This window comes from Notechis scutatus, chromosome 2, assembly GCF_049901735.1.
Source record: "Notechis scutatus isolate UNSWTSFEM ecotype Mainland chromosome 2, rNotScu1.2, whole genome shotgun sequence".
Classification (NCBI taxonomy): domain Eukaryota; kingdom Metazoa; phylum Chordata; class Lepidosauria; order Squamata; family Elapidae; genus Notechis; species Notechis scutatus.
Genome location: NC_142010.1, coordinates 166369913 through 166396620, shown reverse-complemented (window position 1 = coordinate 166396620; position 26708 = coordinate 166369913). Strand labels below are relative to the sequence as shown.

At 41.1% G+C, this 26708-nt stretch overlaps 1 protein-coding gene across 10 annotated transcripts; it reads left to right on the top strand.

Moving 5' to 3' along the window:
• The first annotated feature begins 123 nt into the window (after positions 1–123).
• Positions 124–26607, top strand: PEX5 (peroxisomal biogenesis factor 5). Of its 10 annotated transcripts, none has more exons than XM_026675405.2 (16): positions 124–278; positions 1631–1819; positions 2867–2902; positions 3025–3157; positions 3443–3577; positions 4641–4746; positions 14811–14901; positions 16170–16292; positions 16524–16616; positions 16710–16829; positions 17644–17787; positions 19637–19707; positions 23328–23543; positions 23652–23817; positions 24519–24676; positions 25462–26607. In XM_026675405.2, exons 2-16 carry the CDS (start codon positions 1670–1672, stop codon positions 25661–25663), a joined length of 1944 nt encoding a protein of 647 aa, XP_026531190.1. In that variant the 5' UTR covers positions 124–278; positions 1631–1669; the 3' UTR covers positions 25664–26607. The 10 variants fall into 10 exon arrangements, with proteins under 10 accessions (XP_026531190.1, XP_087813423.1, XP_087813428.1 ...); XM_087957297.1 differs by having other exon boundaries at positions 124–282; XM_087957296.1 differs by having other exon boundaries at positions 239–321.
• Positions 26608–26708: the final 101 nt, after the last annotated feature.

Sequence of the window (26708 nt, the reverse complement as noted above, 5' to 3'; positions counted from 1 at the left end):
TATCCACTACAGTCAAAGCTGTGACATTGGTGTCCCTAACCCTAACCCAAACCTTCACTGCTATTGGACTCTATTGTTTTTTTATTTGTTTTGTTTCTACTTCTGCATCAGAAAACCAAATCTTCTTCGGACATCAATATTCCCAACGTGGTTGGCTTTCCGTGGCAAAAGCCCCGGCGTCGGCGTTGCTGCGGCGCTGGCCCTTTAAGGACTGACTCCGCCTCCCTCCTTTTTTTTTGCGAATGTTGTAGGAACGAAGCAGACACGGGGACGTGCTGGTAGGTATTGCATTGGATCGAGGAAGGGAGCGGGAGATTCCCGGTATGGACCCCAGGTTGTTCGCCGACCCGATCCAGCTCACTAGGGGGAGGAGGCGGGGAGATCCTTTGCAAGGGTGCTGGGAAAGACGAGCTTTGAAGTGGAGAGGAGCAAGGCCTTGGAAGCCTGGTGAGCTGGTTGTTTTCAGCCCCAAACCTTTCGGGCGGCGGAGATTGGTTATTCAGCCAGGCGTGCAGCCGAGTCGAGGAGGTTCTTGAGATGAAGTTCGGCTTGCATTCTTGCTTTTTTTTTCAGTGCCGGCTGTTAGGATAGTATAGAAAGCCTCTTGGGGTCTCAATAGACACCCTCCTGAGTAAGCTCCAGAACTTGTCTTTCAGCTCTAGCTCGCTCCTCGGGTTTTATGAAGTGATCAAGATACGTGTATACTGTACTGGATGCCCCTGGTGATGGCCCAGTGGCGGCTAGGTAACTGTAGCCCACTGGGGAGCATCAGGGTTCAGCAGAGGAGAAGGTAGCTTAGATTTTGATTGAACCTATGCTGGAAAGGGAATACTCTCTATGGACGGGCTTTCTGGGTTAATATGACTGAGTGAGGTGTGTTTGTTATAGCCTCTTAATTCATTTGTGGGTGTGTACCTAAAATGTAGTTTGGAGTGGCTTGCAATTGTAGAACTTTAAGCCAAGAGTTGTGCAACATGCTAAACCAAATGCTAATCACCATACTTTGCTTGTTGTATGAACACAGGCATTGTGCTTTGACAGCCATAGTGTGGGCTTTGCTGGTTTATATAAACCCCAGTAAACCCCAGTGAACAGTAATAATGTCAGTGTTAAGTGGTGTTTGAGTACCATGCTAACAATAATAGTTGGGTCTGAGCTCCAGCACTTGTGATTACTGGGTGGGAGGAGCTGGGATGAGGGCTTGGATTAATCAGCCTGACATTGTGATTCGTATTACATGATGAGCTGCCTCATGCCTTGTGCTAGCCATGGATCAGACATATGCTCGCTGATCTAACACCTTATATAGCATGATAATAAACCATAGTTCATTGATTGTCACTTTGGGCAATAATAATGGTTGGTCAGCTGATACTTTCTGGATTTTGTAAGCACATATAGAAAGTAAGTAAATATATGGTTAGATCTGGATATGACTTAGATAGGTTTTGGGGATGATGCTCCAAAATTCATTACTACTAGCAGGGAAATTGACGACTCTGTTCCATCTACTGCAACAATTGTACTCCATGATCCTTTTCGAAGTTGCCCAACCAGGTAATCTAATCATGCAGACAATTCTATATATACTGTAAATACTATAATCTGTGCAACTGTATTCTTTGGACAGGTGAGGGTTGTGTGGGTGTCACGTTCTCCACCACCTACCATGGCAATGAGGGAGTTAGTGGAGCCAGAGTGCGGGGGCTCTAATCCTCTGATGAAGCTGGCTAGCCACTTCACTCAGGACAAAGGCCTGCAACAAGAAGGACTCCAGGGCTCCCTAGCATGGCCTCCCACTGGTCCAGTAGCAGATGTGGTAAGTTTAACACACTTAACCTGTTTAGAGTGCTATCGCTCTGTCTTGCAATAGGTATAAAGCTGATTTAGGGGCCCTGAAACTAATTCAATATCTGGTGATGGTACAAAGCATTCAGTACGTTGATTCATGTCCCATTTCTGGACTTTCTGCTAATCACGTTGATGCCATACATCCCTCTTGTTTGTTGTCTCTATTGCTTTGCATTTTCCTCAGTTTTGCCCAGAATATTTTTTCCTATTGCATCTATTTTTTATTTCATCAAAGAGTATGAATTTCATCTTTGTTTGATCCAGGATTTATAGCTGGCTCTTACAGTTCACTATACCTTTAGAAACTGTCTCTGAATCCGTAGGTTGAAGATACATTTTTTTAAATTTCATTCTTTGTCACAGCCATAATATAATGCCATTTCATTAGGAATTTTAAATATAAAATGTTTTTATGTTTGAGTTTATAATTGCACTAAACTAACTTGTGTAGTTTAGCACAGTGAGTTAACTCAGCCATTGTGGCTTATTCAACAAATTTTCATTAAAAGAATGTGATTTAATACAGTATATAAATTAAGCTATGAATCAAATTGTGGAATAGCGTGACTTGGAATGGTTTTAGGTTTCTTATAGCGTAATTATTACTACATCTTAGGGCGAGTAGACTTTCAAAAAAAATTTCCCCCACAGTGACAGTTTCAAGAGCTGATTAAAAGTTGATCTGGAAAATTCCTGCTTCAGATCTCATATTTGCCACAGATATGTTATGTAAACATTATTATTCAGGCTAAGCTAGTGCATGGATGGAACTGAAAAATGATAATAAGTATTGCCAATAACCTGAATCTCCCACATTTAGTCCTGTGGGGATCCTTCCTTGAGGGCGTATGGGGAGATTGGAACCACAGTTATATCTTTTTTCCCCATTTACAGTTCCATCTGGTTTAAAATTGACCATTCTCACTGTCTAAAGAGTTGTATAAGCCCAAAGTGAGATGGAACCTCAGAGGGAAGAGGAAGCTCAAACAATTACCAGATCTCTTCTGTTTTCTAGGTGCCCAAACCTCTTGGAAGAGCCACTGAAGATGATGTAAGCCTTCCTATATGTCTCGTTTCTATCTTTCTTGCTATCCCTGACTTGTTCTATGACTTTATTTCCAGCCCCTAACGTACATTTGCCCATGCAAATTCCTGTATCATTTTCTCTGACAGCTGGTGGCAGAGTTCCTTCAAGAGCAGAATGGCCCCATGCTCTCCCGTGGCCCACAAACATTCAAGATGGATGATCTGTTGGCTGAGATGCAGGAAATTGAGCAATCTAATTTCCGACAGGCCCCACAGAGAGGTAAGTGTGAACAGGGAAGAGCCAAACCCCTTCTGGGCAAAGGGGAGTAGAACAGTCTTTTGTTTCTAAAAAGAAATGTAAATTATAGAAAATTATAAATTATAGAAAAATACAGCTGTAAATTATAGAAAAAAGGAGCCTGGTAGTGGTGGTCTCATCTGTATGGATTGGTGTGAGAGTGTGTGTGACAGCTGAATTTTAAAGCTTTGCCTTACAGTGTGTGTGTGTGTGTGTGTGTTTGTGTGTGTGTTGGGACACTTATTGGGACTCCTTCTTGTTCCTTAGCTCCAGGGGTGGCAGCGCTGGCTCTCTCAGAGAACTGGGCACAGGACTTCCTTGCTGCATCTGATCATGCAGTTGAGGTTTCTGCAGATTATGATGATGCCGATTGGTCCCAGGAGTTCATTGCTGAGGTTACAGGTAAGACTGCTGTTGGGAAGATGTGGGCATCTCTATTGCATCTAATGGAGCGGAGGAAAAAAAACAAAGCCCATGTAAACTGAGTGGGTGCAGGATTGGCAGTATAAAGGATCTTTCCTGCATAGTATTAAATATTTCCCATGCAATTCTTGTTTCTTTTTGTCAGTCTTTTTTTTCTTCTGTCTTGCCTTTCGAAAACTAAGTCTGTAAGCCTAGAAAAGTATGTTTCCCTAGAAAACATATGTTCTAGAAAAATATGTTTTGAGAGGTCAGTATAGCATAGCAACAAAAGGATTCAGGGTTAATTCCACTCTCAGCCATAGGGTAAAAGGGAGATCCCCCTGTAAACTACTTTGCATTAGAGGAAAAAAATAGGATATAAATCTATTAATAAACTCTGGATTGCAATTAAAATAACAGCTGTGCCGCCTAAATACATGTTTATTGTAGCATAGGATTTGTTCAACTAGAGTTTCCTTGAATACATAAATGGCATTCTGAATAGACAGGTAATTTTTCAACAGGCCTCAAAGATGCAGTTGTACTGCCTCTTAGAGAAGGAAGATTGTGTGATAAAAGTTTCTTGGACTCTTGTCCTGTTTTATAGTTATTTGCATAGTTAGATGTTTTATCTAGAGTCTTACTATATCCAAATTAAATATGTTGCAAGTCACTTTATTTTTCCTTTGCTGTGTTAGACAAGGCAGAATTGCTACTGGGGCTCTGGGCTTTCCTGATTGTCTTCAGCTGGGCTTTCGAAATCATTTTCCCAATCCCAGTTGCATTTCTCTGAACTTTTTCCAAATTAAAATGGCTGATGGTGACTTAAGATAACAGTGTTCCAGCTGGAACACTATGACATAACTTTATGTAATAGCTCATATTTTTGGGTATTAGCTAAGGTATTAGCCAGGGCATTAGCTAGGATAATTGAAGATGACTTTGAGTAGGATAGTAGGTATTTATGTGCAATGATGCTTGATAACGCTTGTTGCCTCTCAATGCCTCTTCTTCCTTTTCCCAGGCTGTCCAGTTAACTTACTTTTATCCTATTTCTACATAGATCCATTATCCGTATCTCCTGCCAAATGGGCAGAAGAGTATCTGGAGCAGTCAGAGGAGAAGCTGTGGTTGGGTGAACCAGAAGATCAGACCTCAGCTGATAAATGGTGAGTAGTATCTCTCTGGTTTCTTCCTCTGATTACACGTGAACCCATTGGACGGACTCTCATTGAGATGCTTGGTAAAGCTTTCCAAGTTCAACATTGGAAGGTCCATTCTTGCCATCAAGTAGCTTGAAAACCCAGCAGCAACAGGAGTGCTAGGATCAAATGGTTCTCAGTCCAGCGGATTTTTAATCGTGGGATGGAATTTCAGGATTTATGAAAGAGATTCTAAACTACGGAGGACCTTCCCAGTTTACTGAGTTGTTGTCCCATATTACCCCTGTCCCATTGGAAAGAAGTTCAGGTAGCCCTCAACTTACAACAGTTCATTTAGTGACCATTCGAAGTTACAACAGTACTGAAAAATGTCTTACGGCCATTTTTCAAAGTTAACAACCTTTCCAGCATCCCCAAATTCAGTTGCTTGGCAACGGCTTCATACTTGTAGTGTCCCAGGGTCATGTGATCACCTTTTGTGACCTGACAAGCAAAGTCAATGGGGAAGCCAGATTCACTTAACAACCGGGCTATTAACTTACCAACTACAGTGAATTCACTTAATAACTATGGCAAGAAAGGTTGAAAAATGGGGCAAAAATTCCCTTAACAGATGTCTCATTTAACAACAGAAATTTTGGGTTGAGTTGTCATAAATCGAGGGCTACCTCTACAGCATTCTCTTAAGCACATTGGGTTTCCATTGCTAACTGCCTGTCTATCCAGGCTGTATATTGACTCTTTCTTGATAAATGTATAAAATATTTTGAAGGTGGATTAGATTCAGCAATTATGAAGAGTTGAAAGCCACTCCTGAAGACAAAAAAGTGAACTCCATGAGTGTGATATATGTTCAAGATGGAGTTATAATACATATAAAATTGAACGTACCTTCCTTTTCTCTTGCACTCTTAAGTAGTGAATTAGCAAGGAAGCTGTTTGCTTAAACTCTTGATGGCTTGCTCCCACCTTCCGTGAAGAAAGGAGAAGCTGATGTCAAAGACAATTTGATAAAGTATCCAATAGGAGCAGCTTTCAGACAATCAATGGATACACTATTCCAGGGACCTAGATATTCATATCTAGATTCTAGACAAATATTTCCAAAATGTGCTTCATGGTATTTGTGGTGCTGAATTTGAAATGCTGAATGAGGTTATCTAAGGATTTGGGGTAAGATCAAATGCAGTTTATATTTCAACTCTGCTCAGATTTAGGTTTGACTATGTATGCAGTGACTGAGATCAGTAGATGAGATGGAGTTATATCAAGTGACTTCAGCCAAATAAATGGCAGTGTTAATGTAGGAAATTCATCTCAATAGAGGTAATAGTTGCATCTCCCTTGAAGGACCTTTTAGACAATTCAAGGTAGCATTAAATCCAGCCTTATCTTTTTTTTTTTTTTTTGAAAGTTTTATTTGGGTTTTCACCAAAAAAAAAACAAAACAAATAAAACATCTTTTTTTGAAAATAGCATGGTCCCAGGTTACACTTCTTTATACAGACACAAACTCAATTTCATGCTCATTTTTGTGTTCTATTCCATATCTTATTACTGTTTTACATTTTCTACATGATTTTTCCCCTTTTAATTTTCTCAATTTTGTTTTGATTATCTCATCTCAATTCAAATCATTAGATTTATACTTTTGTCTGTCCTTTTTCAATTTCATATTATCTTTTCTCATTAAACAAATTTTCTCCTGTAGTTACTAATTGGAGTATGACACTTTTATATCTTTTAATTTTATCCATTCAACTCTTATTTAAGCTTCAATGTATACCTTAAGGTTATAACATTCAATATAATACATAACTTCCAATCAAATTCTGCTTGGTACATTCTTAAAATACACACTATATTCTTAAAAAAAGATTACAAATATATGTAATTAAAACACTCATTCCATTCCAATTCAGTTCTATCATTAATATTCATTAAAATCTTAACATCTTTAACATTTCTTTTCAATTAAATATACTTCCTTGGGAACACTTATAAGCTTTCCATAATTAATTCCCCCCCATTTCTCCTTCACTTATATTTTATAAATCATTAAATAATTAAAATGTTCCCATCCTTTCCTAATTCAATTCTCTCATTCGTTTTATTTCATTTATTTATTAACAAACATTCCACTAGATTATGATAACTATCGTAAATTTTAGTTACGATATTTTAGCTTTTAAGTATCCAGAAATCTTTATTATCCCTTTGACATTTTATTTGCAGCTTAAATGCCTATTGATGTCAAAGTGGATTTTTTTTTCAATTTCTTGCTTAAGTCTCTTTTTTAAAAAAAAATTTATTTTTTATTCTAGGAAAAAAAACATTTATTTGACATACATTTAAAACAGACAAATCAACACACACACACACACACACACACACACACACACACATATATACACATATATACATTTTACAGCGTATATTGAGCAATGGTTAAATTTTTTTTTCTTTATCTTTATCATTGACGTGATCTGCCTTGTTACAATAACTCCTTCGTTCTTTTAATGTTTTAATTTCTCTATATAGTTTATAATTAAATGCATGTCTTCTATCATTTCCATAACTTATCCAAATATCAAATATTACCTTTTCTTTAACCAATCATACCAAATGTTCCATATTTTGTAATAGTCACTATCTTGTTTATTTTTTAACAATTTGGTTAGGCTATCCATCTCAGCACATTCATGTATTTTTTTAATTACCATATCCTCTGAAGGGATAGAAGACAGTTTCCAGTTTTGTGCATAGGTTATTCTGGCCGCAGTTATGATGTGCAAAATTAAATATTGATATTTTTTCTCCATGTTTGAATCTTTCATACATAGCAGAAAGGTTTCAGGTTCAAGTTTTAAATTTTGTTTTGTTATATTTTTTTTTAATATTTCTCCAAAACCTCTGAGCACATGGGCAAGTCCACCACATGTGAAAATATGTTCCTTGTGCGTAGTTACATTTCCAACAGTTGCGTGGTAGGTTGGGGAACATCTTAGCTAGTCTCGCAGAAGGTAGGTGCCAGCGATGAACCATTTTATATAGGTTTTCTTTATCCGAGACTGACATGGTTAATTTATAATTTGTTTGCCAGATGTGTTCCCACTTATCTAATTCAATATTATGACCCACGTTTTTGGCCAAATTATCATAGATTCTGTGACTGTTTCTTCTTTTAATTTGTAATCCAAAAGATATTTATATGTTTTACTAATTGTTTTCTTTTCCTCTCCTAGCCATATTTTATCTAATACTTGTGGGATCATATTAAAGCCAAATCGTTTTCTATCTTTTTTATAATGGGTTTGTATTTGTGCAAAGGGCCACCATGCTATCTCCTTTCCTTGAATTTGTATTTGGTTCCTATTTTTAAGCTCTCCAGTATCATATACTAAATCTTTATACCTGACAATATTTTCATAATCCAATAGATTTGGATATGTGACTGCTTCCAATGTAGATAGCCACAATGGAACCTTTGGGTAGTGGTTTTTTTAATCTTTTCCCAGATATTGAACAACACATTTCTTACATGGTGCCTTTGGAAATATGAATGTTGTTTAGACTTTCCATCCCACATGAAGGCGTGCCAGCCAAGTTGGAGATCAAAACCTTCAAATACTAATAACCTTCTATTTTCTAATTTAACCCAATCCCTAAGCCAGTTTACTATAGCAGCATCATAATATAATTCAAAATCTGGAAGGCCAAATCCTCCTTTTTTCTTGGCATCCTGTAATAATTTATATTTCACTCTGGGTTTTTTCCTCTGCCATATAAATTTAGATATACATTTGTTTAATTCTACAAAAAAGTTCTTTTCCAACTTGACTGGCACTGTTTGAAACAGGAACAACAGTTTTGGCAAAATATTCATTTTTACTGTCGAAATACGTCCCAATAACGATAACTGCAATTTGGCCCAATTATCTAAATCTTTAACTATTTGCATTATTAACTTATCATAGTTATCTTTTTTAATTGACGAACATCTAGCAATCAACCAGATCCCTAAGTATTTTACTTTATTTACCACCTGCATACCTAATTTATTTGCTAGTTCTTCCTTCTGCTCCTTTGTACATTTTTTTTGTTAACACTTGTTTTTTCTTTGTTCATTTTTAACCCTGCCACCTTTCCATATTCTTCTATTTCTCTTAGTAGTATAGGGCTCGTTTCTAAGGGTTCTTCTAATATAAATGCCATATCATCGGCTAATGCCTGGAATTTATATTCTTCTTTTTTAATTTTTAGTCCTCCAATCTCTTGATTTTGCCTAATTTGTGCTAAGAGAGTCTCTTCTGCCAATATATAGAGTATACAGGAGCTAGGGGGCAGCCTTGTCTTACTCCCTTATTTATCTTTATGGTATCTGTATTTTCCCCATTTATTAATATTTTTGCGGTTTGCATGTTATAAATTGTCTTAATAAATCCTATAAAATTTTCACCAAATTTCATGCCTATCAGTTGTTTAATAAGGAAGTTCCAATTCAGGTTGTCAAAAGCCTTCTGGGCATCTAAGAATATCAATGCCATTGTCTTGGTTGAGTGTACTTCATAATATTCTAATATATCCATAATGGTTCTTGTATTTGTTTTTATTTGCCTATGGGGGAGGAAGCCATTTTGATCAGTGTGGATAATTCTACTTAATACTCTCTTTAATCTTTCCACCAATATTGTAGCCATTACTTTGTAATCTACATTTAAAAGTGATATTGGTCTATAGTTTTGAATTTTTTGTGGCTCTGATTGTTCTTTATAGATAAGAGTAATATATGTTTCCAACCATGATTTAGGCATGTTAGCGTTCTCCAGGGCTTCATTGTACAAGTCCACCAATATCTCCTCTATTGTTTCTTGGAATTCCTTATAGAATTCCGAAGGAATTCCATCTGGGCCAGGGGTCTTATTTGCTTTTTGATTGCCTTCCTAATTTCTTCTATAGATATTTTATAATTCAAATATTGTTTCTCTTCAGTAATTTCGGGCAAATTCTTTTCATTCAAATATTGATCAATAGATTCTTCTGGTATTTTTTCCTGTTTATACAATTTCATAAAAAACTCCTTAGCAATTTCTTTCTTTTCTTGGGTCTGGGTACATAATTTCCCTTCCTGATCTTGGAGAGCTACGATCGTTCTCTTGTTCTTTTTTAATTTTATGGGCTAACCACCTCCCCGGCTTATTTGCATTTTCAAAATAATTTTGTTTTGCTAATTTAATTTTTTGGGCCAAATCTTCCTGTACATTTAAATTTATTTTATGTTTTACCAGATCAATTTCTTTCTTAATGTTTGAATTGTTTGGGTCCTTTTGTCTACTTATTTCCAAATCTTTCAGTTTCTCCCTCCATATGTTTTGTTGCTGTCTTTTTTCTTTATTCTTTTTAATACTATAAGCAATAGTTAGACCTCTCACATAGGCTTTGGCCGTATCCCAAAGATTCTGTTGACAGGTATATTCTCTTTTGTTTATTTCAAAAAATACGTTCAATTCTTTCTTTATCATTTCAATATATTCTTTATCTCTTAATATGGTATTGTTAAATGTCCATCTTCCAATTTTTCTCTTTCCTTTCCATTTAATTTGAATGGGATTATGGTCAGCCCATAGATTTGGCAAAATCTCGATCCTTTTAATATTCTGCATTAACCCAGGGTCCATCCATATCTGATCTATTCTGGACCAAGAGTGGTGGGGGTTCGAAAAAAAAGTATGTTGTTTTTTATTTGGATTTCATTCTCTCCACACATCTTTCAAGTTAAGTTCTCTTACCATATTATTAAAAGATGAAGGGATTATTCTCCTTTCCTTTTTTTTTTTTTTGGAAGTTCTATAATCTTTATCTTTGTCTGGGACTGCATTATAGTCTCCTACAATGCATACATTAGCATACTCAAATTCTGTTCTCTTATGGTGAAGCCTATTATAAAAGTCTTTTTGGTTTGTATTCGGGGCATATATTGTGACTAATAACATCTTTTTCTGATTTACATTTATTTCTATAAAGAGCATTCTCCCTTCTTGATCTTTGTATATTTGTTTATGTTGCATCCAATCCTTTACATATACTACAATACCCCCCCTTTTTTTTTTGTTTGCAAGTGCCAAGTACATTTTACCCAAATTTATATTCTTTAAGAGGTCTGCTTGATTATCTGGAATATGCACTTCTTGGATACAAGTTATGTCAGTGTTTTGTTTTTTAAGTTTCTCAAATATCTGTTTTCTTTTTGATGATAGATTTAAACTATTGATGTTGACTGAAAATAAAGTGATTTCACTATCAGTGTCACTGACTGTGTGAGGCATTTCTCGTTTCATTTCTTGTTCTAGGCTCTCTTTTTCTTAGTCTGTTGCCTTCCCCTTCTTCTCTAAGATTTTGGGGTTCAGAGTGTGAATCAGATTTTTTTTCTCCAGAGAGTTGTTCCTCTTGGCTTCTTGTATTTAGGTCGTCTCTACTTTCTTGTTCTTCCTTGGGTCTGTGGTGTCATTCACAAAATTCCTGTGCTTTTTCAATTGTATCAATTTTATATTTTTTGTCCTGCCATGAAACTAAAAGCCCCTCTGGGGTGAGCCACCTAAATGGAATACCATTTCTAATAAGCTGAGTTGATAAAAATTGGTAGCCCCTTCTCTGCTCTCTGACTCTCCTATGTATTTGTTTCAGTGTAACCACTTCATGATCTTTGTATACAAGTGGTTCATCTCTGGTCTTACTATAGAGCAGGTCTCGTGTTATCTTCCTCGCAAATCAAATATGAACCTCTCGGGGTAGTCTATGTTTCCTTGTATAGTGTGTATATACTCTGTAGACCTCGTCTACGTCATTTTCAATTTCTAGTTTGGGTTTCTGTAAAGCCGCTGCTATCAGATTCGTCATAATTGCACGTAAATCTTCCTTTTTGTCTTCCACCACATTTTGGAACCTAAGATGAAATGATGCCTCTATTCCATGTACCATCCTTCTTTCCAATTTTGTTCCATGTGTTTCTTCTCCACCATCACCGTTCTTGCCTCTACTAAATTTAATTTCTGTTCATTTTTTATCACTTTTTCCTGTATCTTTCCAATCTTACTATTCAAATTTTGTATTTCATTTTTCACTTGTCCTATTTCAGTTCTCATCTCTGTTTTCATATCTTCATGGTTCCTCGCTATCAATTCGTGGGTTTTTGCCATCATTTCCTGCATCATAGTGAGCATTGCCTGTACTGTCTGCAGGCTTTGAGCTAAACTAGTTTTTTGCATCTATAGATCTCTGCCTCATAGGTGAAGACGTCGTTGTTGTAGTTTTCTTTCCTGATTTTACATTTGTAGTTGATGTTGTCGCCATTTTAACTATCTGTAGCAGCTCTTTCCAATCTACCATCAACTATCCCTAGTAGAGCACTATTTTCCTTTCCTTTTCAGTTCAATAGTAATATTAATACATATATTATTATATTATTAATTACCAAAATTCTATTATGGAAAATCACAATCAGCTCTTATTTCTATTTTTTCTTATTGAACTTATTCAACTATTACAATACTTAAGAGAATTCTATATTAATCAAATACAGATATATTTACAAAATCAACAGTCTTATATGTTTAATTAACTTAAAGCAGCCAATTCATTAAAGTAATTAAATTCTTATCTATATATAAATATCAATTAATCTATTTCTTTAGAGTTCTTAGTTATATGCTTACCTCAGGATAAAAATACCTCAATTTCTTACTATATGATTATTATTTGAAGGTCTGAGTTCTATATTTATACAACACACTTTCAATTGTCCAGTTATTCAGAAATTATTAACCAGTATTCTTAACTCAATATTCTAACACAAATATATCTATGAAGATTATGTTTTACCAATATTAATTAGTTACATCTATGACTGACCAGTCGAATAATGTCCATGGATCTTCTTCTTCTTCTTCTTCTTTTTTTAGATAAATGTCCTCTAAATTTGCACAGTCACTTCCACCATTTCGTTTCTCCTTTCTATTTTGGCTTCTTCTTCTTGCTCCTTTATTCTTTTTCTCCACACAGTCCTAGTTTCACTTATAAATCTTAGTTATCTTATTTCTTCCTTTTTTCTTTATCACAGTTATCAGACAAATATTGCAATTATAAGGTTTCTTTCCTCAATCCTTTCCTTAAATCTTTTAAAGTGTCAATTGTCCTCTTTTCAAGTTTTCACTCTCAGCTGTTCTTCCAATCTCTCTGTCTCACTTGGACACGTCACTGTCACTTTCTCTTTCTTCCCACAATTCTCAAACATCAATCGCCAAAAAATATAGTTATACAACCCCCTTTTCAACTCCCAAAGTAAAAGTAAATGGTGTTGTCTCACCCTTCAGCTCCTCCGTTTTCAGCGCTCCATTACTCAGCATAAATTACTGCCGTTTCTTTAGTTAGTACTTCTTCCGATATTTCTACCGCTTCACTGCGCTGTTCGGTTTGGAGTTTCAATTTTCAATTTCCCTTTGTAGTATAAATCAATATTCTGGAAATCTTCTTTAAGTTCACCTTTCCACTACTCAATTTGCTGTTCTCCACTTTTTGCTTCCTTCCTTCTTCTTTAAGCTGCTGGGCTACCACATCTATGATTCCGATCTGTACGATCTCTCTCTTCTGCTGCTGGTTTTCGGGGGATTCTCTTGCAATCTCCGGGATCGCGGCACCTCCCCGAGATCTCCAGGTCTTCCCCTTTCGTCTGTCTACACCTCCGAGGTCCTACACGCTCCTGGAAGCCACCAAACAGCGAAAATCGGAGTCTTTCAGAGCGGCGATCCGCTCCTCAGCTCTGCATCAACACAGCGCCGAGTTGGAAGCCTTCTTGCTTAAGTCTCTTAGCTGTCAGTATAGGGAAAGGAAGAGAAGGAAAAAACCCAAATCTTTTCCCTTTTCTCTCTCCTTCGCTGCTTCAAAGTCTTGTTTGGGAACAATGTTATTTTTTTAATAGTTTAAATTCCAGGGTACCTTAATTGTTGCTTTTGCAGTTTAACCCGGTCAACCAAAACTTTCTTTTATCTGCCTCCTGCACATTCTTTTCCGGTCGAGTTCTTCTTTGAGGTGGCCATTTCTGACCACCACTGCAACCACCTTCGGGAAAGGGAGTAATGGCCAGCTGAGGAGGAGAGATGCGGCTCTCCTCAACCCTGCTGGCAGTCTCCCTCCTCTTCACCACCTCTACGGGGTGGCTTAGCCCCCAAACCAGCCAGCTCGGGGCGCTCCAGTGGCGAGCACGGATCGCAACCGCACACAATCACGATTTCGGTCTGTCTGCGAAAAGACTCAAACTGGAACTCCCCCAAATCTAGCCTTATCTTTAGATGTTCAGGTGGTATTTGTGTCACCTTTTCATTTTGGTTGATTCACAGCTGCAGTCTCTTTTTGGATTGTATACAACTACACTTCATAGATGGTGGTACATTTATACTAAGATACCAGTTGAACTAAGCTACTAGATTGACCTGGGCTAGATAAGTGAAACACATTTTTTCAGAGTTCAAAATATCCTTTAGGAGCCAGTTTATTCTGGATGCAAATCAGTGTATTTGTGTACTCCTTGAAGCTCTTGATTGCCTAGTTCCAGATAATAAAAAGCTTGTTTGTTCTCTCATGTATCTGTGTGAACACCAAGATCTCTTTGGGGCCTTCTAAGGGAATGCCTGGAACAGAGACTTTTGTCTACTTACCCCTAGAAACAAAACAGTTTTGTTATGGTTTGTGAATTATTTTAGTTATTTTAAATTCATGTTGTAACAGTTGAAGTTATGTGCTACTAATTTTCTTCTGTAAATGAAATTCACTGGACTTTGTTTTTTATTTTATTTTTATGGTATTTGTAGACTGCCCCGATTTATGTTAATTGTTTAAAGTTAAAATTTCATGTGCTTTTTTATGTTAAAATGCAAACCAGGGTTTGAATTGCTAACTGGAACATGGGATAAATAATAAATAAAAATCTAATGCATATAATTCGATGAGTCAAATCACTTTTGAACATAGCATTGTTTTAGTTTATTTTGACTTTGCCTGGTTTGTTCTGGTCGTAGGTATGAGGAATACCAGCCTGAAGACGATCTGAAAAAAACAGCTAATGATTTTCTTTCAAAAGTGGATGATCCCAAGCTGAATGATTCTGAGGTAAAAATATGACTGGCATTTTTTTCAAGAGGAATAGTGCACACTTGTAAGGCTAGAGAGAAAATAATTGTGGGTATGTACATGCCGGCTTATTTGGTCCTATAACTCAGTCGAACACCACTAGCTAGCAACATTTTCAACTTCCAGGGCCATATGTGTACCCACATGCACACAAGCCCTCCAGCCTCTTCTTTGCTTTCTTGTGCCTCATCTTTTCTTCCAGATGTCTTGGTTTAAAGCACTCAGTGTGCATTGCCATGAATCACCTGGACTTTCTCCAGCCTGCTGATCATCTGACTGGTTGGGCTACCAGAGACAGCAAAATGAAGGAAGAGAGCTAGTTATGGGCTACACATCCCCCACCCCTGTGAAAAATGGAAATGCCAAGGCTTTCCCCCCTGTGCTTGGTTGGATTGATTGATTTATTATTGTTACCTCATATGGAAAATAAAGGATTCTACATCTCTTTGTTTTCTTAAGGATAGCCTTTCTTTTCTCTGGATGTGTTGGGTTTCAAAATTTATCATCTTCCAGCCAACCTAGCACATCTGAAGATTATTCCATTTGGGAAGGCTGTCTTAGAAGATTGGTGCTTTGCTGTCAAGAGTGTAATATCATGACGATAGAGTTTTGGAATTTCTCCTAGTGAAATCCTTGCTCACATATGAAGCCTGCTGGGCAGTTATGGGTAAAACCGATTAGAAAATGTGGGGTTAAATATAACCACGCACCAGCTTGGAACCTCCTCTCTCTGCTGTAGCCTTCTGCCTTTGATCAGTAAATCCCATGCAAGGCATGATCTTCTTAGTAGTTCTTGTCCGCAGTATCATAATGGAGTTTTTTTTTTAACACAGACACCCTCCCCTGCTTCGTCTCTGCAATCACTCATGGTAGAACAGGATTCATTTTCCTAAGGATTACTTAGAAACTGTGAGGCCAGATTGACTCTTGTCAGATCAAGATAAATTTGGGATGAGACTGGGTGAGAAGGGGTAGATCTGTAGCCGAACTTAAAACTGGGTTTTGGCCTTTACAGTAACCTTTTTGGTAGCTTTTCTAGAGATTTATTACTAGCATTGTGCAATTATTTTAAATTACTACTGATTCCCCTGTGCCCAGTAAAGTTGAACAGCCTTTCAACTTTTCTTGCCTTTTCTTGGAAGGTCTTCTCAGACCAGATGCAGGCTAATCCAGGCAAAAGGCACATTTTGGAGGTATAAGGACAGGAATAATGATGATCTCTACCTGTGTCTCCTTTCTTCATGCAGTTCCTAAAATTTGTTCGCCAGATTGGAGATGGGAGGGTGTCCATCGAGGCCGATCGGGTGACCATTAATCCCAGGGACCAGGATAAGGCAGAGCAATGGGCAACTGAGTTTGTTCAGCAGCAGGTAGGATTCCTGGCTGCTGCTTGCTGCTTTCAGCAGGAGAATTCATGCTCCATGTACCCAATAAGTGGATTTGGGGCCCAGAACTGAGCAGAGGAGCTGTAGATGAGGAGCAAGACAAGAGTCATTTCCTTCATAATTCTGTTAAAATGCCCTGAAGGTTATATGTTGTTTTCCATTATTTAGCTGTCTTTTAGAAGGTTTCCCCCCACCCGCTCTGTCTTCTCTTCTTAGGATACATCTGAAGCCTGGGTAGATCAGTACGCACACACTGGGAATTCGCAGGACCTGGATCTAGAATTTGAGCAGGCCAAGACTGCCATGGAGGTAAGGGGAATGGCTCTCCTCCTCCTGCAGCCAGGAGACTTTTAATGCATTTATTTGAGACAACCGGATATTTTCTTTCTCTCCTTTCTCTAGTCAGATGTGGATTTTTGGGACAAATTGCAGGCTGAGTGGGAAGAGATGGCCAAGCGAGATGCAGAGTCTCATCCTTGGCTATCAGAGTACGAGGATCTTGCCAGCTCCACTTACGACAAGGTATTGCTGTAGAAAGAATGCCGTGCTTTGTCCTCTCTCCATCTCTTACTTTTCTTTTTGATTGTACAACTCTTACTAGTGAGCGTGTGGATAGCAAACTTTATTTTTAAAAAAGGTTGCGAACTAGCAAGCTGAAATGCTCTCTATAGAAAGCATAAATAGATCCTTATTTTTTAAAAAAAGATAACATGGAGTGTAGCTTTTTCTTTGCACTTCTTCATCTTTTTCCTCTCCTGCTAACTATGCCTGCCTCCAAATTTTTCTCATTTCAATGCATCTTGGCTGTGGGTGGTTATCCAAATACATCCTTCAGCGGCTTGCCACTTCGCCCCGCGAGCCAATAGAAGCTGAGCCCTGAGGCAGGTGGTGGGGCCATATTGGCAGAGAGTTCAAAGGGCACACTTTGAGGATGGCTGGATGCAGTTCTCTGTCCCTGCCTTCTCGACAAATGTTAGTTTTTCATCATGTGATTTCTAGAATTTTGGAGGTGAGCGAGCTATGCTCATTTTCCTGCAGAAGGTAGAAGGTGTGTTTAGAGATAGAAGATGCTTTCTGCCTACTTACCTCTGCATCTAAGACTCCGCTTACCTTCTTCAGTGCTGTCCCACACTCGGACTCTGATTCATTGGCAAGGAAAGATGCACCACGCTGGGCTTGCAAGCAGAAGAGAACAGCAGATGGACTAATCCTTCAGCTTGTTGTTCCTTAAATAAGCAGCAAACCCCGCTGTGGGGTAGCACGTGTCCCACCTCTTTCCTAACTCCTGGGAGCAGCCTTTAGAAGCCACTAATGTTTGGTTTTTCCTCCCTTGCAGGGATATCAGTTTGAAGAAGATAACCCTGTACGGGACCACCCGCATGCTTTTGAGGAGGGGCTGAGATGTCTGAAGGAGGGACATCTCCCCAATGCTGTCTTATTCTTTGAGGCTGCTGTGCAACAAAAGCCTGACCATATGGAGGTGAGTGAAGGAGCGCCAGCATCGCAGAAGCCTTGGCTTATGTCAAATGGCAGCTTAGCCCCTGCGTGCTGCGGGGAGGACTGTCTCTGATCACGTGGAGTTAGGTACGTTCCTTTGTGACATTTGAAATTGGAGGTGGGTATTCTTTACTTGGGTGCCAAGGACTCATCTGTCAACTGTTCCAGTTGGCACATTCTAAAAATGGAATTCCTGGTCCAGAGAGTTTCACCAAGAGTAAAACTTTAGTGTAAGTTCCATCCAGGTACAGCAAAGGCAAAGTCAGTTCTGAGTTTTCCTGTGAAAACCGGCATAGGTAAAACTCCCTTTTCCTCCCTGGGCCACCCACCAGTTGATTGCCATGCAATGCTTTTGTCTTGGGAAAACAGTCTGCACAGTTTCAACAGTTCTCAGGACTATGACCTTGGCGGGTATCTCCTCTCAGGCAGCAAAAGACTCTCATGCGTTCCTTAGCCCAGGGGTCCCCAACCACCGGGCCCCGGACTGGTACCGGTCCGTGGATGATTTTGTACCGGGCCGCCTACTTTGCTTGGGCACCATCTTGTTTTGACGGCGCTTGAGAAAGTGCTTCCGGGTGGGCTTGTCGGTCGTCGGTTGGAAAGCGGTGTTTGGGTGCTGAAGGAATCCTCACGCCTTAGTTTCGTCGAAGGGGGGGGGGCGGTTTCGAACGAAGAGCCGTCCCGATGGCGGTGGAGTCTCGCGTTACTCAGGAGGAGATTAAGAAAGAGCCCGAAAAGCCCATCACCGCGAGAAGGTACAAAGGAGGAATTGAAGGTGGTGGGGAGAAGCGGGGGACGGCTGGCTGGCCGGTTGCTCGGCTCGCCTTGCCTTGGTCGTGCGTGCTGATGCCAGTACCGGTCCATGGATCGGTCCGTGGATTGTACCGGTCCGTGGTACAAAAAAGGTTGGGGACCACTGCCTTAGCCCTCCCCTCTCCCTAGGAATTTACCAAACCCCCCCCCCCCATTTCTGTTTGGCAAACAGCGAGCCAAAATCAGATGCCAGGTAACAATGAAAATGAGTCAGTTTTGACATCATGTTCCTTCTTTTTTTTTTTGCAGAACTGGAGCAGAGTTGCTTCAGATCAGACTTTATTTCTTCGGTCTCCTTCCGGGACAGGGTTGGGTCTGTGCTACCTTCTGGCTCAAGATTTCCTTTTTTTTTTTTTTAAAGTTTTAAAATGAACTTTATTTGCAATGGATTAAAAAGATATAAACCTATGAGTATACAGAAATAAAAAATAGTAAACATCCTAATAGGACAGTAAACATATTTCTTTCTATTACATTTGATAATAGGTTTGACAGTTCATAATAAACAATAATAACTAATAATTGGCAAGTATTCTTTGTCTCTTATAGATAACATATTAATAAATAGGTAACACATGTTACTCTACTATTGCTATTGGATTATATAACTGTATTATTTAATCATTAGGACCTTCATAATGTTTATGTATTAGAGAGGAAGCTTGAAGCCATTACTGGCTCATGATTTCTGAGGTTTCCCCAAAGCCGGGTTAACCATGAGAAGGAAAGAAGTGGCTGCTTCAGGCACCAGTTGGGATTTTGCCTTCTACCTCACCATTCTGATCCATTCTGATCGTTCCCACGAGCAGCTGCTTGAGTACGCTTAAGTCACTGGCTCTCTGTGCCAGCTGGTTGTTTTTCACGTGCTATCAAGTGTGCGTCCTATTTTCCCCAGCAATATTTTCCCCCCTGCAATGACAAAAAAGATGGGGAGGGGAAAAAATTGGTTTGCAATCACCGGGCCCTTCTTCCGTGCAACTCTGAACAGAACTCTTGTTTTTGTCATGTCTTTGTGTTAGGCTTGGCAGTACCTGGGGACCACCCAAGCTGAGAATGAACAAGAGCTTGCTGCAATAAGTGCCCTCCGACAGTGAGTAGCCTTCCCAGAAGTGCAAGGACTTGAGACCTTCTAAAGCAGTGGTTCCCAAAGTGGGAGCTACCGCCCCCTGGGGAGTGGTGGGATGCCTCAGGGGGGCGCTAAGAGGCGGCAGGGGAGTGCTGGAGGTGGGCTCCTCGCAGGGCGCAATTCAGGGGTGGGATTCTACTAGTTCTCTCTGTCTCTCTTTCCCTCTCTCAGGCTCACCCCATTGACTTGGTGCACCGCTCTGCTCGGACTTGCTTGGGCAAGTCTCTCGGGTGTAGCGGGCTCAATGAGATGGACCTGCGGAGCTGGCACCTCGAACACAGCAGTGGTGGCGCGTTTGAAAAGTAGAGCAAAGCCAGACTGCCTTTCTCTACTTTCCCGATTTGCCTGCGGGGCCGGCGCCTCGAACGCGGCAGCGGCGGCACGTGGGAAAACAGAGCAAAGCCACTCTGGCTTTGCTCTACTTTCCCAATGTGTCGCCGCTGCTGCGTTTGAGGCGCCGGCCCCGCAGGCTCACCCCATTGACTGTTACAACTGCTCTGGTGCAACAATCAATGGGGTGAGCCTCGGGCCGGCGCCTGAGCGCGGCAGCGGCAGCACTCTGTCTGGCAGGCTCGGGGAGAAAACAGGTGGCACGCAAATGGCTACCTCTCTCCCCCACTTGTCGTCCAGTGCAGCAGCTCTTCCCACAGCAGAATCTACCCATGAAATGAACACGTGTCTGTGCGGGTGTGTGTCAGAGGAGGAATGTGTGTCGAGGGGAGGAAATGTTTTTCTCGGAGTTTTGAGCTGGGAGGGGCCTGCTGAAGCACCAATGGGAATTCTCCCTGCTCCAGCGTCATCAGTCTCCGGGCAGAGTCTCCCTTGACTTCACCCGATGGAGGAGAGAGTTCCGAGCAGAGAGAGAGAAGCGGAGAGAGTGGGAGGGGGATCTTTTCAGTCTTGGGGGGCTGCATTCTAGGAGTTTTTTTCATGCCAGCTCCAGAGGGGAGAGTGAACTTCCTTTTGCGTCCCCCCATGATTCTCATCCAATCTCTCTTTTTCTATGCGCCTGGGGGGGTGGACTAGATGCCCTTTGAGTTCTCAGAGTGCCCAGAGGCCACCCAGGCTGGAGCTGCCGAGACTCCAGATGGGCAAAATGGAGCCAGAGTTCGAGGGGTCCTTTGGGCTCCCCCCTCCCCCCCGCTCTGGAAGGAGGGAGCCCCCAGCAGCTGCACCGGAGGACAAGCGGAGGAGGCGCAGCCCCACAGCCAGCCAGGACTTCAGGGCCCCACACTCACCCCAATCCAAAGGGAAGCCAGGAAAACCCTTGGCTGACAGTCCATGCAGGAAGAGGCGGAGAGGACTTTCAGGGATCTCCCTAATCTGGCCGGATCCTCTCCCCAGGCTTCCTCCCCTTGACTGGGGGATTTCCATAGGGATCTCTCGGCTTTACAGGAGAAAATGGCGTTTCCCGTCCTCTCTCGCTCAAAGAGCCCCTTCCGCCGCCCCCCCTCACCCTCCCAAAGGGAAGGCATCTCCCCCTTTCTTTCTGTGGCTCAGGATCCCTTTTTTCTTTGCAAAACAGCCCCTGATGAAGATCCCGGAACAAAGTTTGGCTGTTTCTCCTCCACTTTCCACTTCTTTCCTCGGATAATTTCAACATCTGCCCATTGTTTCAAAGCACAACAATTGATACTTTCAGCAGAAAAAAAATACACAAAAGTTACATTTTGGGGGGAAATTGCCAATATAAAAATGCGGACATAGAAGTGGAGTCGAGGTGAACTTTTTTCCCTCAGAAATTTGCATATCTCGGCTATGGAATAGGAAGCGCTGCTAAAATAAGGGTCCTTTTTCTAATGTTTTTTCTTCATTATTTCTTTATTATTTTATCATGGTGTAAAATAGAAAAAAATAAAGCAAGTGAGGAAATGAGAAAGGGAAGGAAAGGGGAGGAGAAGTGTGGGAGAAAGGAGATGCCGGCCCCGCAGGCATGCTGGGAGAGTAGAGCAAAGCCAGTCTGACCCAAAAGGGACAGACAAAGAAAGAGGGAGGGAGGGAGGGAAGGAGGGAGGGAGAGAGAGGGAGGGAGAGAGTGTGTGTGAGAGAGAAAGAGAGAGACCTGATGCATCAGATTGAATGAGGCCTAGTTTAGACTGAGGCCCTTTTCCACATTGAAACATCTTTGGCTTCTATTAAAGGTTTTGTGGACGAAACATGGCCAAGACTATCAGGAAGCTCTCACATTTTGTTGAGGCTTTAAACAGGATCCATTGGACCAGATCTCCACCCTAAAAATTACTTTTCCCCAATTACAGTGCCAATTCTGAAGAAGGCAAAACCAAAATGTACTGGTAAATTACAAGGAGAAAACACACACACACACACACTCCCTTCTAACCCTGCTGGAGCAGGTGATTGGACTAGAATAGATATCTCATTACCTTTCTCCTCCCTCTCTCCTTCCCTCCTTTATTTCTTTTTCTTTCTGTCCCTTCTTTCCATTCCCCCCTCTTTCTTTGTTCCTTTTTTCTTTCTTTCCCTTTTCTTTCTTTTCTTCCTTCTCTCTTTCTCTCTTTTTTCTCTCTCTCTCTCTTTCCCTCTCTCAGACTCACCCCATTGACTTGGTGCACCACTCCACACTCGGACTTGCTTGGGCAGGTCCCTCCGGTGCAACGGGCTCAATGGGGTGGACCTGCGGGGCTGGAATCTAGAACATGGCAGTGGCAGCACGTTTGAAAAGTAGAGCAAAGCCAGAGGTCGGTAATTTTTGCTGCAAAGAATCACAAAAGCTTCTGGGCTGTGCACAAGAAGGGACACACATGTCAATGCAATTCAGCAACATAAAATAAATAAATACAAATAAAACAAATCAACAAGAATCGGCAAAGCATCTCTGATTAGATTCTATTCTCTACTTTAATCTAATCAGAGATGTTTTGCTGATTCTAGTCCAATGACCTGCTCCAGCAGGGTTAAAAGAGAGTGTGTGTGTATGTGTGTGCATGGCTGTCAAAACTCCAAAAACAGGTCAAGTAACTCCAGGGAGGCCAGTCATAAATTAGAACACTTGCTAAGCAACCGGCCATTAGGTGAGGACCACTTGTATTTGGTTTGCCAGTCACCTGACCACCAAACCACACTTACCCGGTCATGTCACCACCAAGCCACGCCAGCCAGCAAGCCATGCCAGCCAGTCATGTGACCAGCAAGCCATGCCCAACCAGCAAGCCACGCCAGCTAGTCACATGACCAGCAAGCCACACCCTCAAATTAGGCCACACTCACAGAAATTTGAATCCCACCCGTGGGTGGGGGGCACCGGGGATGAGTTTGTAGCACCAAGGGAGCAGTGGACTGGAAAAGTTTGGGAACCACTGTTCTAAAGTCTAAAGGCCAATGATGCTGACTGTTTGAGGGTGTGTGTGGTGAACTTAAGCTGTATCCTTGCATCTTCTCCTTACCCGAAACAAAACTAAATCGATTGTTTGCAGCTAGCCCTTTGAAGTGGGGTCAGCGGGAGTTTCTTTCTTAGTGCAGAAAGAATTGGGTTGGCAAATCAAAGGGATAGGGTTGCACCAGCTGCAGATGCATCAGTTGTATCCCTGGGTGTTTTACCTGTATGATTTTCCTGTTTCCTGTAGGTGCCTGGAGTTGCAGCCCGGAAACCTCACTGCACTCATGGCTTTAGCTGTCAGTTTTACCAACGAATCACTGCAAAAGCAGGCATGTGAAACCTTGCGGGACTGGTTGCACCACAAACCGGCCTACGCTCATCTGACGGGAAAAGAACCCGATGGGGAGGATTCTAGCCAAGGTCTAGGGACCTCCAAACGTGTTCTGGGTTCCCTCCTAACTGAGTGAGTCTGCAGAATGAGCAATAAATGGGAACTGGGGAAAATGAAGCAAGGTGGGACTGGCTTTCGCCCTTCCTACCGCATTGTTCTCTTCATTCTTCCCTCCCTCAGCTCACTTTTTCACGAGGTGAAGGAATTGTTCTTGGCAGCTGTCCGTAGCAACCCCGATGTGGTGGACCCTGATGTGCAGTGTGGTCTGGGTGTTCTCTTCAACCTGAGTGGCGAGTATGAGAAAGCTGTGGATTGCTTCACTGCTGCCCTGAGCTCACGCCCAAATGTAAGGAAGGCACACGGGGGAGGGGGAGGAAAAGGAGTAGTAGGAGAAGGTGGCATTGTTTTCTCGCTCGGGGCTGCTTCTGACTGCAGGAATCCATTCTTAAAACTCTTCCATACCAAAAGTAGTATGGAAATTGATGGGGAAATACTAAAAGTGGTATTTTTTCCATCGATTTCGAAGTGCAAGTCACTTGATGCAACAGCCATCTCCGTAAAAACTGAGAGAAGCACTTATGAATGCTATGTAAAGCTAGAGCACTTCCGCCATTCTTCAGCAGCCATTTTACAGTCTGGCAAAAGAATGAATCTGCTTCCTATGGGCATGACTAATAGGAGGCTTCAATCTGAGAGAGAGAAGCCCCCAACCCCCAATAAGCTTATGGTAGAGCCAAGAGGTGGGGGGTTTTTTTGGTTGTTACCTCAACCCCTTAGCTATCATACTTCCCCTGCAATCTTCATCCACTGTAAGGGAAAGAGAAATGTAAAATGACTAAGGCACTTAATCACTGTCAGTCCAATCTACTTCACAGGATTGTTATTGAAGAAGAAAATGGGAGGGAGGATTATAGAAAAGCACAGTGAGATAAAGATCAAGACTAAGCAAATAATCTTGAAAGTTTGAGAAGAATGGGAGGGAAGGGGAGGGCAGGAAAAACAAAAGTTGTCCTACCAAGTGTGACCAAACCTGGTTCCTTCTTCTAGGATCATCTCCTTTGGAACAAGTTGGGAGCTACCTTAGCCAACGGGAATCGGAGTGAGGAAGCTGTAGCTGCTTACCGGCAGGCACTGGAATTACAGCCGGGCTATATACGTTCTCGCTACAACCTAGGCATTAGTTGTATAAACTTAGGGGCCCATAGGTGAGTTGGGTAGCTTTAAAGCTGAGCTCGGTTCTACTGCTGCTTTTGATTAGATGAGGCCACCATAGACATGAGCTATTATGTGAGTGATGGATCAGGCAACTCTAAAAATATTTCCCAGAGAAATTGGCATCCCAGTTGGACTCATGGTGCCTTCACTCATTTCACCTCCTCTTTCAAAAAACCACATTCACTGGCTTTTGGGGTGTCTCATCTACTGTGGTGTTTAAAAGTGTGTGAACCCTTTCAATATTTCTGCATAAATAAGATCTGAAATGTGATCTGTTTTCCACACAAGTCCTAAAAGTAGATCAAGAGAACCCAATTAAGCAAATGCATCAAAAACATTACGTGTTCGCTTATTTACTGAGGAAAATAATATAGTGGTTAAGGTGCTGGCCTAGAAACCAAAAGATTTTGAGCTCTGCACCTGCTGTAGGCATGAAAACAGGCTGGATTATTTTGGGCCAGTCACACACACTAGGTTCAACTCACTTCACAGGGTGGTGATAGTGGGGTAAATAGGAGTATTGGATATGTTTGCTGCTTTGAGTTACCCTTAAAGTAACAAAGATGGGGGTAAAAATCAAATAAAAAATGACCCAAAGTTAAGTATTTGTGTTGGCAAACTCAGCAAAGAATGACTAAGGTGACGGGGGAAAAGAAAGCCTCAGAACTGTTCCTTCTTTCTCCCCCGTGGCTAACCTTCGGGGCAAGTCTTGATTGTGAGCTATTCTTGATTCGCTCTAACTCCCCTTCATTGGCATATGCTGCTGTCTTGACAGAGAGGCTATAGAACACTTCTTGGAAGCCTTGCAGATGCAGCAGAAGAGTCGCGGGCCACGGGGCCAACAGGGAGCCATGTCCGACAACATCTGGAGCACCCTCCGTATGGCCCTCTCCATGCTGGGCCACAGCAACCTGTATGAAGCAGCAGATGCCCATGACCTTCCTACCCTCCTACAGGCTTTTACTATTCAGCAGTGACTCACTGATGGGCTCCCCTGTGAATGCAGGAGGAGCCCTTCTCCATACCAGTCCCTTCTTTCTCTTCCCACCCAGACAGACATGGCCGAGTCAGAGGCACCTCTCTGTTAATTCTCAAGATGTCCCTGAAAACATACACCTATTTTCTGTCTTCTTTTTAGGGAAGGCCACTGGTTTACATGTTGTGCTGGATCATATTTCTGTAAAATTAAGCTTCCTATGCAAATCCAGCAAGGAACGGTACCTACTGTGTGCCTGTCCCAGCCTGCAAAATTTAGTCTAGCAAAAAAAAAAAAAGTCCTTTGAGCAGAAAAGTATTTAGATTTCCCCGCAGTGGTGTCTTCTAGGCACAGATTTAAAAGTAGTGGACTTTTTTCTTATAGGTCAGTCTTTGTGATACAAGGAAAGGAATTCTGCCCCCCTGAAGAAAGATATCAGTTTTGCCTGCCAAATCTCTCGCAGAGTATTTAAGCTGGTGTTCTTTGCGCATCTGGTTAAGATGATTTTGTTGAAAAGCCCTTTTGCAAAAAGGATTAATCGAAATATGAATTTTGGACTCTGGACTTGAAAAGTGCTGCTAATTTTAAAGGGACAACAGGGAATGAACACTGCTTATGAAGTAGCAACGTAGCGGATGTCACCACCCCAGAGATGGGAAAGGAGCAGCCGTGTATTTATTAATTTAAGAATGTATCTGGGAAGCGGCAGACTTGGCAGTTACCAGAAACACTAAGTGTGGGCCAAGAACTTTCTCTTAATTACCCCTCTGCTATTTTGGTTCCTCATAAATAAAGTGGGTGGGCTCTCTCTCTTCTTCAGGCTTTTCCCTTTGGTGTAATTGGCTCTTTATAAATATATGTATATGATTTTTGTTCAGAAAATGTTTTTAAATTGTAAAGTATTTTGTATAATAGAAAATGAAAGAATAAAACCTGCCAAATTAAGTTGTCGGGTTTTCATTTTTTGCCAGACAACATCGGGCCATCATCCGACCACTGTCACTGTTAACTTGCGTATATTTGAAAAAATCTCCCTTTCCATTATA